Here is a 23,670-nt window from a genome sequence, read left to right as displayed (position 1 = left end):
GATGTTATAAAGCTCTACAGGCTTTATTAGTGGTAAAATAGTTTCTTTGCAATGAGACAGTCATCGAACTTCATAGACACTGGCAGAAATAAAGAGTAAAAATAAATCATCCCATCATCATCCAGTGTAAATATACCTCAAATTTAGCTCAAGGCGATTTAAGAAGGAAATAAATCCTGTACATTGATGTGTCACTTGCTGCACAATATGTGGTTAGTGATCATCGTCAGGCTCAGTACAAAACTTTTTTCATTCATTGCTGTAAATAATAATTACAGTGGATGGTGAGGCAACATGTGCAGGTACATCGTGTGCACTGATCTGCTTCTCCCATCAAATAATAAACTTGAAATGGGGGCGGGAAAAAAAAAAAAACGCACTACGGGTACCAAATGAATTTCTGATCATCTTACTAACATTGATTCATTTCCTACAACAGTACACCACAAAATAATTTACTCCTCTTCCACCATAGCACTTTGTCATCAATTACTTTCAAAAAAAAAATTAAAGAACAGAATAACTTTTATCTGTTTATAGTTACATTTTAAAATGTACATGAAACACATCAGTTATAACTTATGTTAGAGCAGCTATAAAAACATTAAGTGCTCTCTCCTGAAGCCTCCTGTGGTGAAAAACATACTGACTGTAACAAAGTGCTGACGCTGGAGACTCCTTCCATAAATGTTGCAGAAACAAACATCTCTTTACAGAAAATTTCACCATATCAAGGTCTTCGTGAATTAGCTGTAACTGTACAAACAATAATGTAGTAGAATGAAGGCATTCATATACATTAACCTGTCATTTACCTTACAGCTGGAAATACTTGCCAGTGAAAATGAAACGAATACCTGACCCGTCAGATCTGACAGTTCAACAGTGCTGGGGTACAAGTCTCAATAAACTAGTAGCACAATGCCATTACGTTCAATTGCCATTACATGTCCATGGACACGTTCCCTTTCTCTACATAAAACACTTTCAGCTTTCCTGATGATCATCGCTGGCTCTCCTGAACAGTTCCAATACTCTTGTTTGGTAAATTATTCTCTTGGCCTGTCTTTTGCCCCAAGTCCCCCTCTGTACTGGCCTGAATGGGCCGCGTCAGCTTGGATGCCTTTGGTTGTTCTGCTACATGCTGCGTTTCTTTCACAGTGACCTTTGCCAGTCTCTCAGCATTAGCTTTTACATTAAGGAGAGATGGATCTGAAGGCTGGTAGCGGTACTGGTAGCCATAAGGTCGCAGATGGTATGTGTAGTATTCTAGAATGTACATCAGCTCAGCGTCCACGTAATGGAAGGACACAGCGAGATCAGAGCAGCACAGTGGACCCTGTGAACAAACATCACACAACATGATCATGAATAACAATTAAAAAAAAAAAAAAAACAGCTTTTGAATAACAGAATATCAACAATTGCAACAACGAGACTATGATATATAACTCCAATTTCAGAAAAGTTGGGACGCTGTGTAAACTGTAAATAAAAACAGAATGTGAAGATTTGCAAATCATGGAAACCCTATATTTAATTGAAAATGGTACAAAGACAACATATCAAATGTTGAAACTGAGAATTTTTTTTTTTTTTTAAACATGCTCATTTTGAATTTGATGCCAGCAACACGTTTTAGAAAAGTTGGGACAGGGGCAACAAAAGACTGAAAAAGTTGTGTAACACTAAACAAGAACTAATTTGCTTAACTTGCAACAGGTCAGTAAGATGATTGGGTATATAAAGAATATCCCAGAGAGGCGGAGTCTCTCAGAAGTAAAGATGGGGAGGGGTTCATCGTGCTATGAAAGACTGCGAGGACAAACAGTGCAACAATTTAAGAATAACGTTCCTCAATGGAAAATTGCAAAGAATTTGGGGATGACAGCATCTATGGTACATAATATCATTAAAAGATTCAGAGAATCTGGAGAAATCTCTGCGGGCAAGAGACAAGGCTGAAAACTGACATTGGATGCCTGTGATCTTCAGGCCCTCAGGAGACACTGCATTAAAAGCAGACATATGTCTGTAATGGAAATCACTGTATGGGCTCAGGAACACTTCAGAAAACCATCGTCTGTGAAAACAGTTCATTACTGCATCCACAAATGCAAGTTAAAACCAGATATAAACAACATCCAGAAACACCTCCACCTTCTCTGAGCCCGAGCTCTTTTACGATGGACTGAGGCGAAGTGGAAAACTGTCCCGAGGTCCGACAAATCAAGAGTAGAAATTCTTTTTAGAAATCATGGACACCACGTCCTCCAGGCTAAAGAGTAGAGGGACCACCCAGCTTATTAGGGCACAGTTCAAAAGCCAGCATATGTGATGGTATGAGGGGGCATTAGTGCACATGACATGGGTAGCTTGCACATCTGGGAAGGCATCATTAATGCTGAATGATGTATACACAGATTTCAGAGCAATATGCTGCCACCCAGACAAAATCTTTTTCAGGGAAGGCCTTCCTTCTTTCAGCAAGACAATGCCAAACCGCTTTCTGCACATATTAAAACTGCATGGCTCCATAGTAAAAGAGTCCGGGTGCTAAACTGGCCTGCCTGCAGTCCAGACATGTGTACCATTTAAAACATTTGGTGCATTATGAAGCACAAAATACGACTAAGGAGACCTTGAACTGTTGAGCAACTGAAATTATATATCAGGCAAGAACGGGACAACATTTCTCTTTCAAAACTACAGCAACTGGTCTCCTCAGTTCCCAAACATTTACAGAGCGTTGTTAAAAGTACTGGTGATGCAACACAGTGGTAAACACACCCCTGTCCCAACTTTTTGAAACGTGTTGCTGACATCAAATTCAAAATGAGCATCTATTTTTCAAAAAACAAGAAGTTTCAACATTTGATATGTTGTCTTTGTACTATTTTCAATGAAATACAGGGTTTCCATGATTTGCAAATTATCGCATTTTGTTTTTCTTTACAGCTTACACAGCCTCCCAACTTTTTTTGGAAATGGGGTTGTACAATTTTCCTAAAGCTCAAGTACTAATTCCTCATGAAAGCACACAATGTACAGGCACTGCACACCATCACAAATAATTTAGCCACTGGCGTAATAATAATGATGTAACATGGGTGGTCTTCCATAAAACCCTCATTTGATAGTCAGGAACAATTTAGAATATTCATCGAGGCCACTGATGAGGGGATACAGAGGGCAAACCCATTTTGAGCTTATTTCCCTTGAGCATAAAGGAATGCCTTAAATTGAAAGTGTATTGAGTTTTCCTGAGCATCTGATGCTCGACTGACGTGTTCCTTAAAGCATATACGCAGAACCAGAGGTGGAAAAACTGGATTGACAAAGTAGAAGTCCTGCTTAGGTTTTCCTTCTGCCTGTACTCTCAACACAGGTGATTTCACCAATTAGCTCATCAACCTGGCTTAGGGGATGTGGTAATTAGGATCAGCTGGTTCACTGAATTGGCTGGAGCAAAAATGTGGCAGGGTTTTTACTTTCTGCACCCGGGTTTTTCCACCTCTGCGCAGAACCATGGCCTCACTTTCGTTTACAAATGCTTTGAGACCTCAAGAATGGCACAGGAATAGTTTTAAGCATTAACAATAAATCTAATACAGTCATTTTTACGATTAAAGTGATTTATATAGGTAGCGGGCCGAGCGAATGACCTTGACGTTTGTAATGTCACAGCAAGAAGTCTATTGGTCTCATCGCCGTTTCCGCTATACTAAAACACAGCTGACTGCAACTCCTATCCGCCATTTTGAGCCAATTTATCGCCATGCCACGTAGATGTGTTGCTGGCGGGTGCAGCAACACGACAGAAGGTGGATTTATGTTGCATTCATGGCCCATGAATGTTCAAACTGCAAAGTTCTGAACGTGTTTTGCGAGAAGTTCATGGGCACATTGGGCGCCTATGAAGTGGTCTCTCCTCTGCTCTGCACATTTTACTGAAGACTCGTACGAAACCACTGATCTGTTGAGGAGCGTTGGCTATAAGCCCATATTGAAAGAGGATGCAGTACCAACAATTAAAAGAAAAGAAAACTACAAGAAAAGTTTTTTTTTTAAAAAAGGAACGCAAGTTCAGTTGCATCAGTTTTCCCGGAGAGTGAGCCGAGGGTTGTTGATAAAGCCCGGGATGAAACGGGACATATTATAGCTTGGGCAGTGACCTCCCCACGGTTGTTGCTAAAACTGGTGACGTCCCATCCCGGGTTTTAGCAATTGCCTGAGCCAAGCAGTAATGGCGGAGTACTCAGTATGGAGAAAATGGAGAATGAGTGGAGCAGCTGTCTGATTTCTCCACTGGATATTGCTGCCATCTCGCCCTTATGTGGAAGACGTGAATGAACGGAGAACTGAACAAACAACTGAAAGTCAGATTGTTTCAAAACAATCAGCCACAAGGTCGGCCTTCAAGAAGCGAGAACACAGACGGATAAGCTCCGACTCTCATTTGGATACAAAACACCACTCGTTTACCTGCATTTAGATTAATACATGTAACTTGTATTGTGTATTTAAGTTACTGGTATAAGATTACTTAATTTGCTTCAGAATGTGATTGTCTCAGTTCATCTGATTATTGAATTAGCCTTTTACGTTTTATCAGTGAAAATGCATGCATGTACATGTATTTTGCATTAGTTATAACACCTATCCTGTTTTAATGAGTCTCAACTCACAGTCAGTGAAGTCAAATCAGTCTTAGTTGAGCAAGTCGGTAACGGTATTTCTTACTTTCACCATAAATTTTTATTTATATGACTTTGGTCTATAGCTGTAAAAGGCCTCGGCCTTAAACCAGTTCCCGCTGTGACATCACGCACTCAGGGCTGGCTGGCTCAGCGGGGCGGCTCGAATGCCAACTTTGCGGTCGATTTTAACTCTCAAAAATATATTTTTTTAAATTCCCATTTATGCAGCATACAAGAGTCAAGGATGGAGATCCTATCCACTCAGAAATGTATTTAAAAATAAAGGCTCTGCATATCTCCTTTAATGGAAATTTCAAACACATGGTCAGAGACTTACCAACACGATGGGATAGTAGCAGTAATTCCAGTACCAGAAGGTTTTGGGGAAAACCTGAGTGAGGTGGTGCTCAGGGACGAATGGGTGGAAGGTCTCGCGCTGTATACTGTCTCTCGAGTCTCCTGCCAACACGCCCATCTTCTCCAAACACTGACCCATGGCCAGGTCCTCCACTGAGGACGTATGAGTGCACACTTGAGTGCTGAATCCCTGCACAAATCGTCTCAGCGCCTCCTTGCTGAGCACGTATCCAGCGCCGCCGCTCATGTAGCCCTGCTTGACGTAGGGTTTGAAGCGCTTACCGAAGTAGACTGGCTCCTCGGAGGAGTAGTTGGACAGGATCCAGCGCAGGTTGTCCACCACCACAAAAGTGTCATCATCAGCCTTGAGGAACCAGTCTGCTTCCTCGCCATGGTTCTTCAGGGCATAATGGAAGGCTCGGATGGTCTTCCAGTAGAGCTGATCGCGCCCTTCTCCTGTTCCAAGGCCCACTGTTGGAAAGTCACGATCCTCCTCCGAGCTCATGAACAACACTGTGTTGCAATGACGACTCCATGTTGCTTTCACATGCCGCGCCTTTGACTGCAAGTTGCTAGGGCCTGTCATGACCCAGCACAGGATGCGTACTTTTTGGTAAAGCTCATCTGCAACACGGCTGTCCTCTTCTAGAGAGGAAAACAGGAGAAATCCAGTTAGAAAAAGACAACGGTGGGGAATCTAACATTTGCTCGAATGACACACCAAGGAAAAGGCATAAAAAGGGCAAACATTATTAAAAACAGCAAAGGGTGACTAAGAAGGAAAAATGGTTGGTTGCAGATGCCATTACTCCCAATAATATTACTATTAATCCCAGTAAGACACTTTAAATCAGTGTTTCTCAACCACTGGGCCGAAGCACCATCTAGTGGGCCGCAATTTTTTTTTTTACCACCCAAGTTGAAGCCAATTTTTTAGTCGGGTACAAATTGCTGGATTGCGTCCGACATCACAGCCGCCTCATTAGATATGCAAGACATGAAGTGGTGGTCAGCTAAGCTCACTGTTCACAAAGCATTACTATGACTGGGGCACCTTGCTAGTCGTTAAAATGCCATGCACTTGCTTTGTTTTGGGCTGCTTGAATTAAACAAACCGTCAAATGGATAAGTTTCTTCCGTGCTCCCCAAGAAGTAATAAAGTATGAAAGTGCAAAGGATTTTACCAAAAGACAACAAGAAAGGTGGCTCATTTTCACCTTCTACTGTGATGGAAGGGAGCCGAGTCGAAGAACACTCGAGTTTGCAGTGATCGCTTTGTGAAAGGTTTGTAAATTCCTTTGGATTTGCAAATCACTTTTCTCACCATTTTCCATCATTTCGTGATGTTTTGAAGCTCAGAAGACGCTTAAAGGGGAACTGAAGGCAAATTTATTATCAAAATTCTATTTCTCTCATTTTATTAAATATAGGAATGCATTTTTGATTGCCATTTTGTCACTGCTATAGCAAGTTATGAGTGTTTGAAATATGCTATGTAATACATCAGTCCATATGTCAAAGCAATGGCCGTAAACGAGCCACCTGTGCGAGACATCGTAGGACGGAAGTAAAATCTCATCTCATCTCATTATCTCTAGCCGCTTTATCCTTCTACAGGGTCGCAGGCAAGCTGGAGCCTATCCCAGCTGACTACGGGCGAAAAGCGGGGTACACCCTGGACAAGTCGCCAGGTCATCACAGGGCTGACACAGACACAGACAACCATTCACACTCACATTCACACCTACGCTCAATTTAGAGTCACCAGTTAACCTAACCTGCATGTCTTTGGACTGTGGGGGAAACCAGAGCACCCGGAGGAAACCCACGCGGACACGGGGAGAACATGCAAACTCCGCACAGAAAGGCCCTCGCTGGCCACGGGGCTCGAACCCGGACCTTCTTGCTGTGAGGCGACAGCGCTAACCACTACACCACCATGAAGTAAAATGTACAGCGGAAATCAGTGACCAACATCTGCCAACGTTGTCAGAAGATGCACGCGCCTTCTTTTTGAATACTGACGTAATCAAGCCGGAAGTTTTCCCTGTGTCCGAAATCGCTCCCTACTCACTATATACGGCACTATATAATGGGGACACCATTTTGCAGTGCTGTCCGAAGGCTTAGTGAGGATTATGTGGGAAATGCGCTCAGTATAATATGCATTTATCACAGAAATACATGCATGTATTTATTTATTATTTTGAAAACCCACCAGCCGTCTGATCTGGCACGTTTTAATTGTGCGACAGTAATGATGTAAATACCAGCGCGACGGACTCGTCCTTATCCTGTCGTCTTTCCAACTCTTCTCAGTTGGTTCGAAGTCGTATGGAATAATCTCCATGTCACATACGTGAGGGAGGCGGATGTGTGTGCAGAAGTATACAGTTTAATAAAATGCAGAATATTTTACACACACAACACACACACACACACACACACACACACACAATATGTACACATGCAAACAATCCAAAATGGCAGGCTAGATCAAAAACGAGAACGCAGGCAAAAGGGTCGGTCGAGGCGCAAACAGTACATCAAAGGCTAAGCGAAGACAAGAATGAGAAACAGGCGCAAGGATCGTGAAACAGGAAATCAAGACAATGGGTAGAAAGGCTCGGTAATGCGTATCGTGATACTTTGCGATGCAAATGCATCAGCACGGTCCTTAAATAGGCAAACACACAGTTCCTTAATTGAGCTCAGGTGCGCCTTGTTCACGGTGCATGTGCAGCCCAAGGTGCGCCTTCAGGTGCACGCGCCACAGTGTGCAGGACTGACACTCCAACATGGATGCAAACGGCGCGCCTTTTGGCGGATGCCGCCTTTTTCACGGCTGTCTGGGGGACTTGTGTGAATCGTGCAGCTCCGATGAGTTTTTTTTTTTTTTTAGGGGGGCGTTGGAGTGTCTGATTATAATTTCATCAAAGTAAATTCTGTATTAAAATTACTAAATAAGCAAATGCCGTTACAGTCCAAGAAACATAGGAAGTATAAGTATGAGAAGAAAACAGTAAATCAGAAAGCTGCGCACGTAAAGCCAATTACGTAACTTGCGTTGGACTGATGGAAATCCTTGCGCGTGCAGTGAAGTGCAGCCAGCAGCAGATAACGGCGCGCAGCCAATTGGCTTTACGTGCGCAGCTTTCTGATTTACTGTTTTCTTCTCACACTTATACTTCCTGTGTTTCGTGGACTGTAACGGTATTTGCTTATTTAGTAATTTTAATACAGAATTTACTTTGATGAAATTATAAATCAGACACTCCAACGCCCCCCTAAAAAAAAAAAACCCTCATCGGAGCTGCACGATTCACACAAGTCCCCCAGACAGCTGTGAAAAAGGCGGCATCCGCCCAAAAGGTGCGCCGTTTGCATCTGATAAAGCTGGCAAATCTCGAAATTAATCTAAATTGGAATGATATGGCGATCTGGCCGCTGTGTAAACAGTTTTCAAAATGGCAGCGCTGACACTTCACATTTGAAGTCTCGCACAAGTCTCGTGAAGATCGCGCGGATAAGTGACGCCTGCCGTGGACCAAACGAACTACATTCAACATGGCTAAAAACCGAAAAGGCTGATAAGTGTAATACAACATGCCAATACGAGTCACGATATAAGGTTACTAAAACCGAAAACGTAATTGAATAACACGTTAATTAAGAAATAAAGCAAGTTTAAAAATGGCTTCAGTTCCCCTTTAAGTACTCAGATGCGTTTTTGTTTGCTGTTTGATTGTGGTTGCAATATTGTAAACTAACGCATCTATAACACACGTAAAACCCAGGTGTTTAAAGGTTTCTGTGGATCTTTGTGAATGATTTGCCCAGAAGAGAAAAGCAGGGAGGACTGGGAATCGAGCAACTGTGGCTTATTTACACCTGATACTAAAACTTGAAGTGTCGCCCAAAAATACCTACCTACTTGGGCATAAACAACACAGGATTTATCTTGTAGTGTCCTGATCCCCAGACCTTTAACCAGCCACATATACAAAGTTGTTCTCCTCCATGCTCTTCCAGGTTTTCATCTGTGTGTCCGATTAGAACGATGTCTGCAGCACCAAATAGTTTGAGATGTCGGGGAACTCAACGGATGGATCGTTTTCCAACTCATCGGAAAAATCCGTCTTTGTTAGCGTGTAAGGATCTAATCCCACTGAATGGTTTCTATGTCCACTTCTTTTGAGTGTACTTCTTGGTTTTAATAACTTGCTTGTTTGCTGAACACAAACATGGCAATAAGTTCTTGTGTTAATTGACCAGACTCCACTTTTGGATCATTAATCTCCTTTGACTGAGAACACTGTGTGTGCATGTTTTGGCTTCTGGTACATCCATATAGTTTTAAATACATTACCTACAATTAAAGAGAGTTTGTTTTTATTGCATTTATTTAATTCCTGGGCTCCCATCTGTAACGGGGAGTGATGTCGCATCCCATTAATACACTTTACAATAGATTATTAGATTCTAATAGAATAGATGAGCCAAAATAATTGGGGATCTTTTTTAACGGGCCCCGACGCGTTACAAGTATGAATAGGTGGACCTCAAAGTAGGAAAGGTTGAGAACCCCTGCTTTAAAATCATCTTACCTTGGAGCTATGCTAACTTCCTTTCTCATTCTATACCTCCTGTTAAAGTCACATGTACAGTCCAAGAGAGCGAAGCACTGATGCACCTGTATGATGAGGGTGATTCAGGTTGATGAGAGCAGAATATTGCACCTTCCAGCTGGCATTGATGACGGTCTGCTCATCCTGCAGTGCACTGAACCACACGCTGAAGCTTTGCTCAAACCACACCTCCTTCAGGAAGAAGTAAAGACTGCAGCAGCCTACCAGAAAGCCCAGAGCGAATGCAGATCTGGAGCTCACCCCTTTCATGGCAACCTCTTCACAGCCTGCTATAATCTCAAACTCAAGGGCTGGGCGGGGAGGGAGGGAAAAAAAAAAAAAAAAAAAACACTGGTGATTTGAGGAACTGATATTTATGTTTTGTTGACAGACAACATTATAGCACAGCAGGTTATTGGTATCTCATGGCTCTGAGGTTCAATCCTGAGTGTTGCATGGGTCTCCTCTGGGAGGAGTCTAAAGAACCCAATCAAATAGGCATGGAAGACGAAGACAAAAAAAAAAAAATCCTAGGGCGGCCTATGTCCCATAGTGAACAAATAAGACCCGGACATCCTCAGTGGGAGTTCCTCCACGTTTTCGAATATCTCAAAGTCACAACAAGCGCAGCATGCCTGAAAACATCCTGTATTCTGTTTGCATGCACTATCTGTGTCGAGTCATTCAATGGGTGTTCTTCAAGGTCATGGAAAAAATCCTTAACAGCTGCATTTCAAGGATGCAATGTCATTGAATCCCGCCACAGGACTGTTCTGATGGTGAGGATCTTTCTAGTCCTACCAAGAACCGAGTCCTTCATAGGGATGTTAACCGATGACCGTTTGACCGAATCAACGTCAACCGGTTAATTTTTTTTTTTGGTTGTCGGTTAAAAAAAAAAAATCAATCTTTTTGAAGCTGCCGATTTTGGAGCGGAGAACCTGGAATTCTGTGTTGTAAACGCTTGGGGCATGCCATGCGGTGTAAGGACGACAGCTGACAAATCAGAAACACCCATTTAGTCATAAATAAATATATTACGTTCATTATGTCTTCTTCTTAAATCAAAATAATTAGTTTTCTTTACACCGTCGAAACATGTCAGGTAAAGGTAAAAAGCTTTTACATGTCTGAAACAAAAGAAAACTAATTATTTTGACCCATTCAGTCATGTCCCGCCCTCCCGCTCCAGTTGAAGACAGCTGCCACTCGGCGAAAGAAAAGTCTCAGTGTTGGATTACACGTTTGACCCCAGAGCATGTAGACGCATGCTTGTGTTTATGAATAAAAATTAGTGATTTTCGGAGTGGGGTATTTTGTAGACCACAGTGTTTTCTATTTCAACTTGTTTAAACCTGTTAACTTGTTAGCCTAATGCCGCTTTTCCACTACAAACGCGGCTGAGTTGGGCTGAGCCGTGCCGTGCTGAGTCGGGCTGAGCGGGGCTGTTGGAGTTACATTTCGACTACAACCGCGCTGAACCGTGCTGGCTGGAAGTGGGTGGACACATTGGGTGGAGTTAGCAAAAGTGGGTGGACGTCAGGTGATGTCGTTAAGCAGCGCAAACAGTGACATCAGTGAGCTTTTAAGCGGTAGTCTCACAACCCGGAGAGTAAACAATAAACATGGAGGACATGGAGTCGTTAGTGTTGCTGGTCTTGGTGCTGTGGCTTGTTGTCACCGACAACGCGGACAGATACTGGCAAGAGCGTATAGATGAGGCGAGGCGCATAAGGCTTCAGAAATTCTCGTAATTCTTCTCCTTCCGGGTTTGCGGTGTTTACAGATCCCAGCGTGCTCGCGGGGCGTGTGTGGGCATGTGAGGACACTCCTCCTCACCAATCAGTGCACAGGGGAGTGTCTGCTCACGCCCCCAGCCTCACTCGGCTCGCTTCAGCCCCACTCCAAAACGGTGCGAGTTTTAGGGGCTAAGCAGGGCTGAAGCGAGCTGAGTCGTGCTGGTTTTTGGTAGTCGAAACGCGAGCCATGTCGGGCTGAAGTGAGCTGAAGCGAGCTGAAAAAGGGTAGTGGAAAAGGGCCATATGTATTTCCAAGAGCAACTGTTTTTTGTGTGACCCTTGACAGAAGTTGACTGTATTTGTGAAAAATAAAAAAGTATCAGGCTAGGCTTTTTAGCTTGCAAATTACTATTGTTTTTTTTTTTTTTTATTATTAGAAGGCACATCGAGTTTAGTCCTGCCTTGGCCAGTGCATTCTGAAAGTATGTTTCGGTCTGTCGCCAACAATGCATGTTACTGCAGATCATATCTCTCCACATAAACTAAAGGCGCAGATGCCGACTTTTGGAGGGAAGGGGAGAGAATGAAATGACGGCGGTGTCTGGAGGGGGAGTGACAAACGCAGCTTTTATGTCTGTGAGCCAAGTCGGTGACGGCTTCAGAGCAACTTCAATACCATGCAGTAATGGCGTGTTGATATTGGTAACGGCGTTATAACGATTGTAGCTAATTAATTAGATTACCCGGCGTTATAACAGCCTTTATTTTAACGCCGTTATTCCCATCACTGAATGTTATGTACTTCTTCTATCACTTGACTTTATTTTCAACGCCATCATGGCCAACTGAAACTGTCTCTAAGCTGGAGCCATTTGTCCTCCGCTCCAATACAAACCCCTCGACATCAGTGCCGCGTTTGACTAAATGTTTCGCGCTGTAGAAAAGGGAATGTGAGTGGAGGGCAGCGACTGGGACTGAATGTGCGGATGCTCGCGGTTAGATTAAGAATAGATTCTAATAATTCCAATTCTAGAATTTTAAACTCATAGGTTAACCGACTTTAACCGGCTAATGAGGCTCGGTGGTCGGTCAAGTTTTTTTTTTAGTTTTCGCCATCCCTAGTCCTTCATTCAGAAAATTTTTCAAGGATACAATCCTATGCACACGTACAAGGCAGGACCTTTTGAATGACACACACCTACCTCACCTCTGAAGGACCCACCCTACCAAAGAAGCATCCCTGACTTTGAGAAACACTCAATACTACAAGTCTTTATGGCTTCCATACTGTCCAGGTCTGGGAGAAGTTTAAGTTATACATCCATCACATGTACAGTACTGTGCAAAAGTCTTAGGCAGCTTATTTTTTTAATTTTTTAGTACAAACTTCTGTTATAGATTTTTATTTTATGACTTCTATCTTATGGAACCAGAACAAAACCCCTTTAGATTTCCAAACACTAGTTTTCCAGCACAAAATTTGTACGTCAGTAAAGAAAGCAGATTATTACATAAGAGATCACTTTTCAGACAAAAGCATAATGAAGGCTGCTGGGTTTTGGTGCAAAATGAAGAAGCGAGTGTGACAAAGTATCCAGAAGAACCGGGGCTGGTTCTGCAAGATGCTCAGTAAAACCTACAGCTCATTTCTGCATAAAACCGCACTCACTGGACCCGAATCACTAAACCTCGAGTCTGAGTCCAGTCTCAAGTCCCCAGTGTTCAAATCATTAAAAAAAAATTCCAAGTCGAGTACACTATTGATCTGAGATGAGTCTGAGAACAAGACTCCAACTGCACCATTTGACGGTGGCTGTTTCAGCGCCATTAACGAGTTTGTTCCTGAACATGATGTATGAACAGGTGAATGTGCTTCTCTTTGTCAGGGAGTGTGAAGTAGGGATCGACCGATATGTTTTTTTCAGGGCCGATACCGATAATTATGGAATTGGGATGCCGATAACCGATATGTGCAACCGATAAATGTAAACATTATAATTCACATGAAATTAAACATAGCACACACTGACACAGACCTTCATATCCATGAAATGTATGTTTAATTGTAAAATTGAACATGAAATTTTGTGCAGGGAGATGCCAGCAGCATTTGTACAATAAAGTCAAACATTAGTTAGAATAAAATGAGAAATAAAATAATAATAAAATAAATATTCACCAATAAAAAAATAAAATCACTCCCTACTATATTACAGCTCACCATTTTCAGTGGAAAATAGATGAAAATACACTCTGGATTCTTTTACACTAAGAACTAAGTAACACTTACCAACTTCAAGTAGTTTTTAAATAACAAATCAAGTGTAGGGAGCTGCTTGCAGCATTTTTTAAAAAGTAAAATCAAACAAAGTCGGCTATCACTCCCTATTATGTAACAACTTAACAAGTAACCATCTACATTCTAATGCTTTTAATGCCCAAGCCTAATATTCCCAATTTAGGAGGATTATATTGTAGTGAAGGAAGCATTACATGTAGTTTCAGCGAGACTAGTTGGTTGTAGGCTAATTCAAATGCTTCCTTCCGTAAGCTAAGTTTGCCTGGCTACACAGATGCAAATGGACAATTTTAACGAGTAGGAGATGAAGAATGTAAACATATAATGATGTGCTTTTGCAACTTGTGTGTTTGTGACTTATTGCGGCAAAAGCAGCGTGTCCTTACCTTGAAGTGGGATCTGCTTCTGCCCAAGTGCCCGTACGGCCGCCTTGAAACAGTTCACAGCGTTTAGCTACACGTCTCGATTGGCTATATCTCTTGTGCCAAACAAATCAGATGTTGTGGTGGGTGGGACCGTGTTCTTGAACTCAGAGAGGCGAGTGCAGGAAAGGACGTGCAGTGACAGTCGCGTTAGGAATGAAATGGCTGCAAAAAGGCATGTTATCGGCATATCGGTGGAAATTATGGCTGATACTGATAACCCTAAAAATGCAGAATATCGGCCCGATATATCGGCCAGGCCGATTATTGGTTCACCCCTAGTGTGAAGTATTCTGTCAGAGATGGTTGGGAGATGGATGTAAGTGCAGAAGGTGTGTTTATTAATACAAGTGAAGACGGTAAACAATCCAGAACGGCAGGCAAAATCATAAAACGGTGAAACAGGCGATAGCCTGTTTGTCTCGCTCAGCCTATCGTAGACTCGGCAGACTCAAAGACGAGAAACGGGAAATCAGGGATCAGGAAACCAAACAACGAAATAAGGCTCGGTAATGTATCAGCAACGCAACTCAATACTTCGTAAAGTAAGTGTTTTCTCACGGTTTTTATATCGGCGTGCTGATCGCGCCTTAATCCTGTGCAGGTGCGAGTCATTTACGGTGCATGAGCAAGAGTCCACTTGGCATGCACGCTGTCCGGAGCGCGCCCGAGAGTCTATCTGATGCACGTGCCAAGGCGCACAGGTGTGATACTCTTGCACGAAATTAGTACAAAAATTAATGTAGATATAAATATCTTATTCCAAATTATTATGGCACGTTACCAAAAAAATAAAGAAAAAATCCGAGTCCTCGTGTCCAATTTCCAAGTCCAAATGCAGTTAACGCACGAGTCTGAGTCCAAGTCATCAGTGCTCAAGTCCAAGTCGAGTCACGAGTCCTTAAAATTAGGGCACGAGTCGAACTCGAATCCGAGTCCTGGACTTGAGTGCTACAAGCCTGACCTGAGATGACTATTTATTTATTTATTTTTAAGCAAAGGGTCGTCTCACACCAAATACTGACTTTTTTCATGCGTTACTGCTTACTGATCTTTGCGTTTTGTTTTTTTTTTAAGGTAGAAACATTTTATTTAATTATTTTTGAAGGCATCTTTGCTCTACAACATTCCACTGCATGTGCCGAAGACTTTTACACGGGATTTTTGTACCAGATGCTCCGTTTACAGAATGTGTAGAAACGGCGTTGAAAAGCATGGGATATTTTGCACCATTTTTGCTGGCTGATCCAGTAACTATCAACAAATAATAACGTCAACAGCGCCCCTACAGGATACATTTACCACTTTTAACATCATCCACAACTGAGACAAGTATTGATCTTCCTTCTGCCATAAAAATCGGCCAATTTGTAGTGAAAATGCGTCAATCATGCAAGCGCAGTTTTCACACAACATTGACTTGGTGGTGCTAATAGTTCCCGACCTTCCGAGCAGCATTCTGTGGTCGACTGCTCAACAAATCTGGGAAATGTGCCAATAATCTACAATCGAGATTGTCTCCTGATGGATTCACAAGGTTCTGTATCATCTGGAGTCAGGGCCTGGGAAATGTACCGTTTTGGGCTGCCTGGACATGATTTCATGTCAGATTTACAGCAAGTTCCCTTAGTCCAATTTCATTTTGGTTTGGATTTCCTGCATATGGAGGCTTGGTAGTGTCCTGCAGCAGGCAGAACGCAAAATCCATAATCTGAGCATCTGGTATGAAAATCTGGTGGACTGACACCCACACATTTTATATATACACACACATCACCATGGCACAGCACATCCATGAACTCCTTCACGTCTTTCCCCCTGCCTGGTCCTAGCTCCTGGATAAAATCTCTTCAAATTGTATCCTTGTAAAGAAGTCTCTGATGCCACCAACCCTGAATTGATGTTCAGCACCACATCCAGTGACCAGAACAAACACAAACCCATGTTTAGCGGTCATACAGCACAAATCCAAGAACACTTAATCTTTATTATAAATACTTATTGATCATGTTTAAAGATGTTTGATGGATTTTATGAAAGCTGTCGAGGTTCCGACCAGATTTTCAGTCCACGTTTCAGGGATCAACAACTGATCCTTAAAGTGCCATTCCACCATTGGATGTATTCTTTGGCATAAAATACAATATATTTTATGACAACATGACTAGACAGATAAATCTTTTAGCTTCAAAATGATATATCAAACATAATTTTCTGACAACGACAAGTATATTAATTTTGCGACCATAGTCACCTACCCTTTTAATTTCCGCGCGGTAGTGAAACGTGATGTCATCGGCAGGTTCCCCTTCTTGTGTACCACGTGTCGGTCTATTTTTAGACCAGGAAACCCCCAAAGTGAGAGAGTCATTTCTCCTCGTATATGGGGGCCAAAAAAATTGCGAAAAATTTTGAGTTAATCTTTCAGTTAGCTAGATTTATTGGTATTAGCTAGATTTATTGGTATTATTTTTATCGCGTTCTATCCGCCATTGCTGATAATATGTGCCACGTCACACGTCACGTGGTACACAAGAAGGGGAACCTGCCGATGACATCACGCGCGGAAATTAAAAGGGTAGGTGACTTTGGTCGCAAAATTAATATACTTGTCAAAAAATTATGTTTGATATATCATTTTGAAACTAAAAGATTTCTCTATCTAGTGATACAATTTATATATGTTGTCAAAATATATTGTATTTTATGCCAAAGAATACATCCAATGGTGGAATGGCACTTTAACATGTACAGCAGTAAAAATTCCAGCTTCCAGTCCCTAAGCGATCATAATAAACCCCTTCCTAGATCAAGATGAGTATTTTTTTTTACGATTATTGTAACAATAATCCAGAGTTGTGCTCAGAGACTTTAGAACTTGTGCTAAAAGACTTTTGTGCTAAACAACCAGATACCCAAATCCACATGTTCTCAGGGTGGAGCTGCACTCGCATCCATTAAGTACCTTGAGCTTATGTTTATATAAAGCTCACCCGCAAGAAAATTCACAGCTGGCCACTGAGCACAAGTGTTCAAGATTTCTCAAAACAAAGACTTGTACTCCAGATCAGGTCTGAGACACCAACCAACCATCCATCCATCCACCATACTTCACATCAACTGCTGATGCACAGGAATTTCACTAATCCACATCACACCACACTCCAGATCTTTCTCTTAGCAATATGAAGTCAATTAGCTGTTTCCCAAAATGTACGCGCGTGTGTGTGTGTGGCGTTAATGCTTCCACTTTGGGCGCTTTCTCTATAAGAAGAACTAAAATGACAGCCTGCCTTTAACAAACCACTCTTTTACAGTCCAATTATTATGGGCGTGCAGTTAATAAGACTTCAACCTGATGGATTCAGGGTTTTGGCAGAACACTTATTTACAATTTCATTTAAAAATTCCTTATTTAACTGGCGCACGGCAAATAAATAAGGAATTTTTAAATTATTCTTCTTTTGGCTGGAGCAGCCAAAAGAAGAAGAGGATTTAATTGGCGGACGGCAAACTTTTGCTTTATTCTTTATTTAATTGGTGCACGACAGCACATGTGGAGAGCTTGGGAATTAAACTGCATATCACAGGTAAATTCAGGAGCAAGGTCAATGTAATTCTCCTATTTTATATTAAACTTTGGTCAAATATCTGTCACATTTTGCATTTTGTACAATTTTTTTTTTTACCTTGTGCAATACCAGAAAAATTCAGTTGAAATCAAGCCATTTGAGGTGAATTGGTCCGCCTCTGAAAAAACTTGCCATTTGGATTTCCCGGCAAACATTAGAGATGAAAGTGGAGCAAAGAAAAAAAAAATCCTGAACTTTTGAAAGTCAAACTAAACTATGGGGGGGGGGGGGGAGCAACGTCCCCCGAAAAAATTTTAATAACATAACACGCAAACCCCTGCATTCTAGTGCATTTTAGTACTTATTTTCACTAAAACAAGTTATAACTTTCAAGCCTTTTTCTTTCATGTACATTAATGATTAACATGGCAAAAATATCAAATTTAATTCCCCTAGTTAATGAGTAATTTTCAGGAGTGCATTTAGAAAACGCGGTGATTTTCCTGCCTACACAGTTCATTACTTTGAAAAATATCAGACAGTTGAAGGTAAACTCAGCAAAATCCCAAAACAGTACTGTTAAAAAGTAAAGGTCTGTTAGAGTTTCTAAAGCTTTCAGGTTTCAATGTTGGCGACATTGAGCCTCGTTTATCAATCTTTGAGTAGAGTTGTGCGTTTGCGTAAGCTAAAGTGAACTAAACATTTCCAATTCATATTTATGCGAGTTGAAGCCAATTGTTTACATTAGTTCGTATTGTCTGTAAATTTAAACACACCAATGAATACCAAATTTCTCATGTAAATCAGGGGCGTAGCTAGGATTTTTCAGGGTACGTGTGTGTCACACACTGACTGGCAGCCTGAGTGCATTATGTAACAAAAAATAAAATTACCATTGCTAGTTTTAGGTCGCTTAAGGCCTCTGCATGCTCTTGCGACAAGGCTTTCGCAGATAGCTTTTCGCAGACAGTTGTAATTTATCGTTGAGCGGGGAGTAATAGGCGTGCGCGATGTTATTCACCGCCACAACGCAAGGGGGCGCGAAGTCGCTAGGAGTAGTTGGTGGGTGTGGTTAGTGGAGTGTTTATCCTCCGGTTACTTATAATGACTAGAACTGGAGTCGTATAGATGTACGTACTTCTCTAATCAACCGCTCTTCGTGCTGCTCCATCTTCACTCGTGTTTTTAAAAATGCCGGTCGTGAAAACAAAACAAACCGGGAAAGCAGGGAAGCGGAAGTGCGTGTACAGCGGGTAGAGTGGACCAATCAGAGCCCTCTTGTCTGCGGCGCTGTCTGCGAGGCTTCTGCGGTGGTCACAATTTTTGGGAGGTGCGCGCAGAGCGTCTGCGAAGGTGGGGGGGCTACGCAGACACTGTCTGCGACACCGTCTGCGAGGACTGGGTTGTCAGCATAAATTGGCCTTTAGAAACCGGCTCTTCCATTATTGTTGTTTCTTGATGCTGTGTTCTAGAAACGGCACTAAAACTTAGTTTCAAAGCCACAAAATGCAACTTTGATGGAAAAAAAATATAGAATAAATTGCTTACCTCTCTTCACATCAAAAGAAGGAGGAAAGTTTTGCTTGTCGTGACATGGCGAATTATTAACTCTCTACCCCTTTAAAGCAGTTGCTACAACCACCCTCGTATATGTATATACTGTTCACCCTGAGAACATATTTACAAGAAAAAAAGTCTAAAGACAAGGTTGTGACAAGGTTTTAGACAAGGCATCATATGTCGTCATTATGGGACATACACGGGGTCGTCATATGTCGTCATTAAGGGACATACACGGGGTCGTCATATGTCGTCATTAAGGGATATACACGGGGTCGTCATATGTCGTCATTAAGGGATATACACGGGGTCGTCATATGTCGTCATTAAGGGATATACACGGGGTCGTCATATGTCGTCATTAAGGGATATACACGGGGTCGTCATATGTCGTCATTAAGGGGTAAAGAGTTAACACAAGAGGAAATACTTGTAATTCGCAACTAAAAAGACTGCAGCTACACTGGCAGCTTGAACATGCGATTGTGTTGCGCAGAACGGTGTCAGTCCTGCGCGCCTTAGCACGTGCACCTAAAGGCACTCGCCTAACGAGTTCCGGCACGCACGCCGTTAACAAAGAACACCTGTCTTTAATCAGTGAACTATGTTTGGGCTATTTAAGGACTGCGCCCATGCAAGGACGATGCGAAGTATTACGCCGTGTCTAGGAACACGAAAAATCCGAAAAATAAATTTCTCCATTCGGAAAACCGGAGATTTTCAAAAGTTTTGTCAAATATCCGGATTTCCGGGTAAATCTGGAAGACTTTCATCTATAAAACATTGATTTTCATGACGTCGCGTGCAGGACGCCTCCCTCTGAATCCTACGTCAGTGCTGGTTTGTTTATGAGAAAACGACCCGGTGGTTTTCTGCAAATTTCTTCAACGTTATCGCGTAATTATTAAAATGGTTAACAGATGTATCGTAGAAGGATGTAGCAACACCAATCTTGATGGGATTAGTACTCATCATTTCCCAAAAGACCGGACAATGAGAGAGAAATGGGAGCGCTTGGTCTACACAGGCTGTGCACTGAAACCGTGCAAAGCTCGCGCAGCCTGCTGGCGCTTCCGCAGGTAACGTCACGAATCTGGCTCCAGACTCCCTTGGGATTTTTCCAGACGCGTTTTGTTATTTTCTGCTGTCGACAGATGGCCTTGTGCAAAATTACCCTTCTGGATGAGTGTGTAAAGGGACATTCTTTCATATAAAAAACAAAAAAACAAAAACTAAATTGGTCCAGGATATGCACTTTAAGCTAAGAGAGATGAGACTGAGATGGTATGGGCACATCCTGAGAAGAGATGCAGAGCAAGTTGAGGATGGAGCTGCCAGGCACATGAAAACAAGGAAGGCCAAAGAGGAGATACATGGATGTGGTGAGAGAAGGCATAAAAGTGGCAGGTGTGGTAGAGAAGGATGCAGAAAACAGCGAGCAATGGAGACGAAAGATCTGCTTTGGTGACCCCTAGTAGGGAGCAGCCAAAAGAAGAAGAAAGAGATTTAATTGGTGCACGGCAAACTTTTGCTTTGGGTGCATCACTACAAGAGATTGAAACGAAAACTAATCCCTTTGAATGGGGGGGTAGACCAACATTTTTTTCTACCCCCTGCAAAATATGGAGATGATCTATCCAAGTATGGAAATACCAATATTTGGCCAACTGAAAAATGCTAATCCCCCTGTACATACCCTCTGAAGTTAATAACCCCTCCAAATGTTGGAAGCATCCCAGAAGGGATCTCAGCCTGCTCTATGTACTCTACTACACCTAGTATCTTCTTAGCTTTTGACCGTGTTGCAACAGAAGCCATTATTTACCTGCAAGAATACAAATAATGACTATTTAATACATTGGGAGATATAATTCAGATATGAATCATTTGTGCATACTGGTTCTTAATACTACATTAGTAACCTTAAGTAATGATCCTCTGTGCTTAAAAATAGTTCATATTTGAGGTATTACTGAAGAGTGTGACATTCATCAATAACTTTAAAACTTGCTGAAAAAGAGTAGAATTACCATACGTTTAATTTACTTGAATGTAAGGTTACTTACCACTAAGCTTATTACCTTAAAATAATGATCATCTGCACTGAAAATGTTGTAGTCGTACCTAGTGGCATACCTGAAGAGGTTCGCATTCATCGATAACTTTAAAACACATTAAAAAAAAGCAGCATTCTAATATCAAACAGCACTGTAATGTATTTTGTCATATTGTAAGAATGGAAACTTTCAGAGGGTATGTACAGGGGGGTTAGCAAGGTTCAATTTAATAAAATTTGACATTTTCCCACATAGATGGACCATCTCCATATTTCTAGGGGGGTAAAACATGGAAAAGTCAAAATTCTTAAAATAACACCCCCCCCCCCACTTTTAATTGCTCTGATTATGTTTAAGAAACGGCGGCATGGTGGTGTAGTGGTTAGCGTTGTCGCCTCACAGCAAGAAGGTCTGGGTTCGAGCCCCGTGGCCGGCGAGGGCCTTTCTGTGCGGAGTTTGCATGTTCTCCCCGTGTCCGCGTGGGTTTCCTCCGGGTGCTCCGGTTTCCCCCACAGTCCAAAGACATGCAGGTTAGGTTAACTGGTGACTCTAAATTGACCGTAGGCGTGAATGTGAGTGTGAATGGTTGTCTGTGTCTATTGCCGCTTTTCCACTACCAACGCGGCTAAGTTGGGCTGAGCCGTGCCGTGCCGAGTTGGGCTGTTGGAGTTGCATTTCGACTACAACCGTGCTGGCTGGAAGTGGGTGGACACATTGGGTGGAGTTAGCGAAAGTGGGTGGACGTCACGTGATGTCGTTAGTCGGCGCAAACAGTGACATCAGTGACCTTTTAAACGGTAGTCTCACGACCCGGATAGTAAACAATAAACATGGAGGACATGGAGTCGTTAGTGTTGCTGGTCTTGGTGCTGTGGCTTGTTGTCACCAACAACGCCAACAGATACTGGCAAGAGCGTATAGATGAGGCGAGGCGCATAAGGCTTCAGAAATTCTCGTAATTCTTCTTCTTCCGGGTTTACGGTGTTTACAGATCCCAGCGTGCTCGCGGGGCGTGTGTGGGCATGTGAGGACACTCCTCCTCACCAATCAGTGCACAGGGGAGTGTCTGCTCACGCCCCTAGCCTCACTTGGCTCGATTTGGCTCGCTTCAGCCCCACTCCAAAACCGTGCGAGTTTTAGGGGCTAAGCAGGGCTGAAGCGAGCTGAGTCGTGCTGCTCTAAGGTAGTCGAAACGTGAGCCATGTCGGGCTGAAGTGAGCTGAAAAAGGGTAGTGGAAAAGGGCCATATGTGTCAACCCTGTGATGACCTGGCGACTTGTCCAGGGTGTACCCCGCCTTTCGCCCGTAGTCAGCTGGGATAGGCTCCAGCTTGCCTGCGACCCTGTAGAACAGGATAAAGCGGCTAGAGATAATGAGATGAGATGTTTAAGAAACATGTAAATCCAGTCACTCAGGATGAAATGAAATGAAACTACACAGACGCATACGAAAAGAAGTACGAACCTTGACAGACGATGAGCGCAATCATAAACGCCAAAACTTCAGCGATGGAATGTTTCTTTCAGGGTATTAACCTGGATTTTGCATGAGTGTGTGAGAGAGTGCGAGTTGTGCCAACATTCAGTCAGCCCAGATAAGAAACTCTTACTGACACACTGTTCTCTGTTCCTCCACCTTCAACCATTAGAACAGCTGCAGCACTGTCGGTTTGGCTCCTGGAAGACTCTCTCACAGTGACAGTACGTAAACTTAAATGGGGATGAAAAGCATTTTAACATGATTACCTTGAGTAACTGGAAAATCTTGATAGTTACCTTAATCCCAAGCACAGAGCAGCTACTTCCTTTAAGTTTAAGGCACATCATCAAATCATTATGAGTAATCTGGATTAAAAAAACACAAAACAGGCATAAACCCACACTGCACAAGTAGGAAAGGTATTCCTTATATTTGCTCACTAATGATTATTCTAAGCATGCTCAGAAACAATAGAGAACTCCACATGCATCAAATGTTAAACAGTAACTGGAGTTGGAATATTAATGCATTTGAAATGCTGAGACTATTAACGCTATTCATATTTATATATATATATATATATATATATATATATATATATATATATAAATAATCAGCTGATTTTCTGTTTAGTCAACACTTCCTACTCCAGCGAGTTACCTCGTCGTTGTCCTTCTGTTTTTTCTTTATCCGGCTGAAATATTACTCATGTCACAAACATATAAACAGTCCAGAAAGCAAAGAAATGGTGGATTTTATTTTACGGAAATAAACCCACCGCTCGTTGACCCTGTACACGTTTCCGTTTGTGGCCTCCTTTGTGTACTTTCATCCACGCGCTGCATTACCACCACCTT

At 42.3% G+C, this 23,670-nt stretch overlaps 1 protein-coding gene across 2 annotated transcripts; it reads right to left on the bottom strand.

The window, feature by feature from the left end:
* On the bottom strand, window positions 1–23,670 carry c1galt1la (core 1 synthase, glycoprotein-N-acetylgalactosamine 3-beta-galactosyltransferase 1, like a). Of its 2 annotated transcripts, none has more exons than XM_060938483.1 (5): window positions 23,592–23,670; window positions 23,110–23,178; window positions 9,751–9,996; window positions 5,038–5,702; window positions 1–1,339 (listed from the first exon to the last, which is right to left on the bottom strand). In XM_060938483.1, the coding sequence occupies exons 3-5, from the start codon at window positions 9,953–9,955 to the stop codon at window positions 1,004–1,006; spliced, it is 1,206 nt and encodes a 401-aa protein (XP_060794466.1). In that variant the 5' UTR covers window positions 9,956–9,996; window positions 23,110–23,178; window positions 23,592–23,670; the 3' UTR covers window positions 1–1,003. The 2 variants fall into 2 exon arrangements, with proteins under 2 accessions (XP_060794466.1, XP_060794465.1); XM_060938482.1 differs by having other exon boundaries at window positions 23,474–23,662.

The sequence above is a fragment of the Neoarius graeffei genome, chromosome 13 (assembly GCF_027579695.1).
Source record: "Neoarius graeffei isolate fNeoGra1 chromosome 13, fNeoGra1.pri, whole genome shotgun sequence".
NCBI classification, from domain to species: Eukaryota; Metazoa; Chordata; class Actinopteri; order Siluriformes; family Ariidae; genus Neoarius; species Neoarius graeffei.
Note: the sequence above shows the minus strand (reverse complement) of the source record. Positions and strands in the feature narration are given on the sequence as shown.

Excerpts from the sequence above, each read along its gene's own strand:
- c1galt1la (XM_060938483.1), bottom strand. The coding sequence starts at position 9,955 with ATGAAAGGGGTGAGCTCCAGATCTGCATTCGCTCTGGGCTTTCTGGTA. Across the intron at positions 5,703-9,750 it reads GAATCACCCTCATCATACAG|AAGAGGACAGCCGTGTTGCA; the intron begins GTGCATCAGTGC and ends TTTCCTCTCTAG. Across the intron at positions 1,340-5,037 it reads GCTACTATCCCATCGTGTTG|GGTCCACTGTGCTGCTCTGA; the intron begins GTAAGTCTCTGA and ends GTTTGTTCACAG.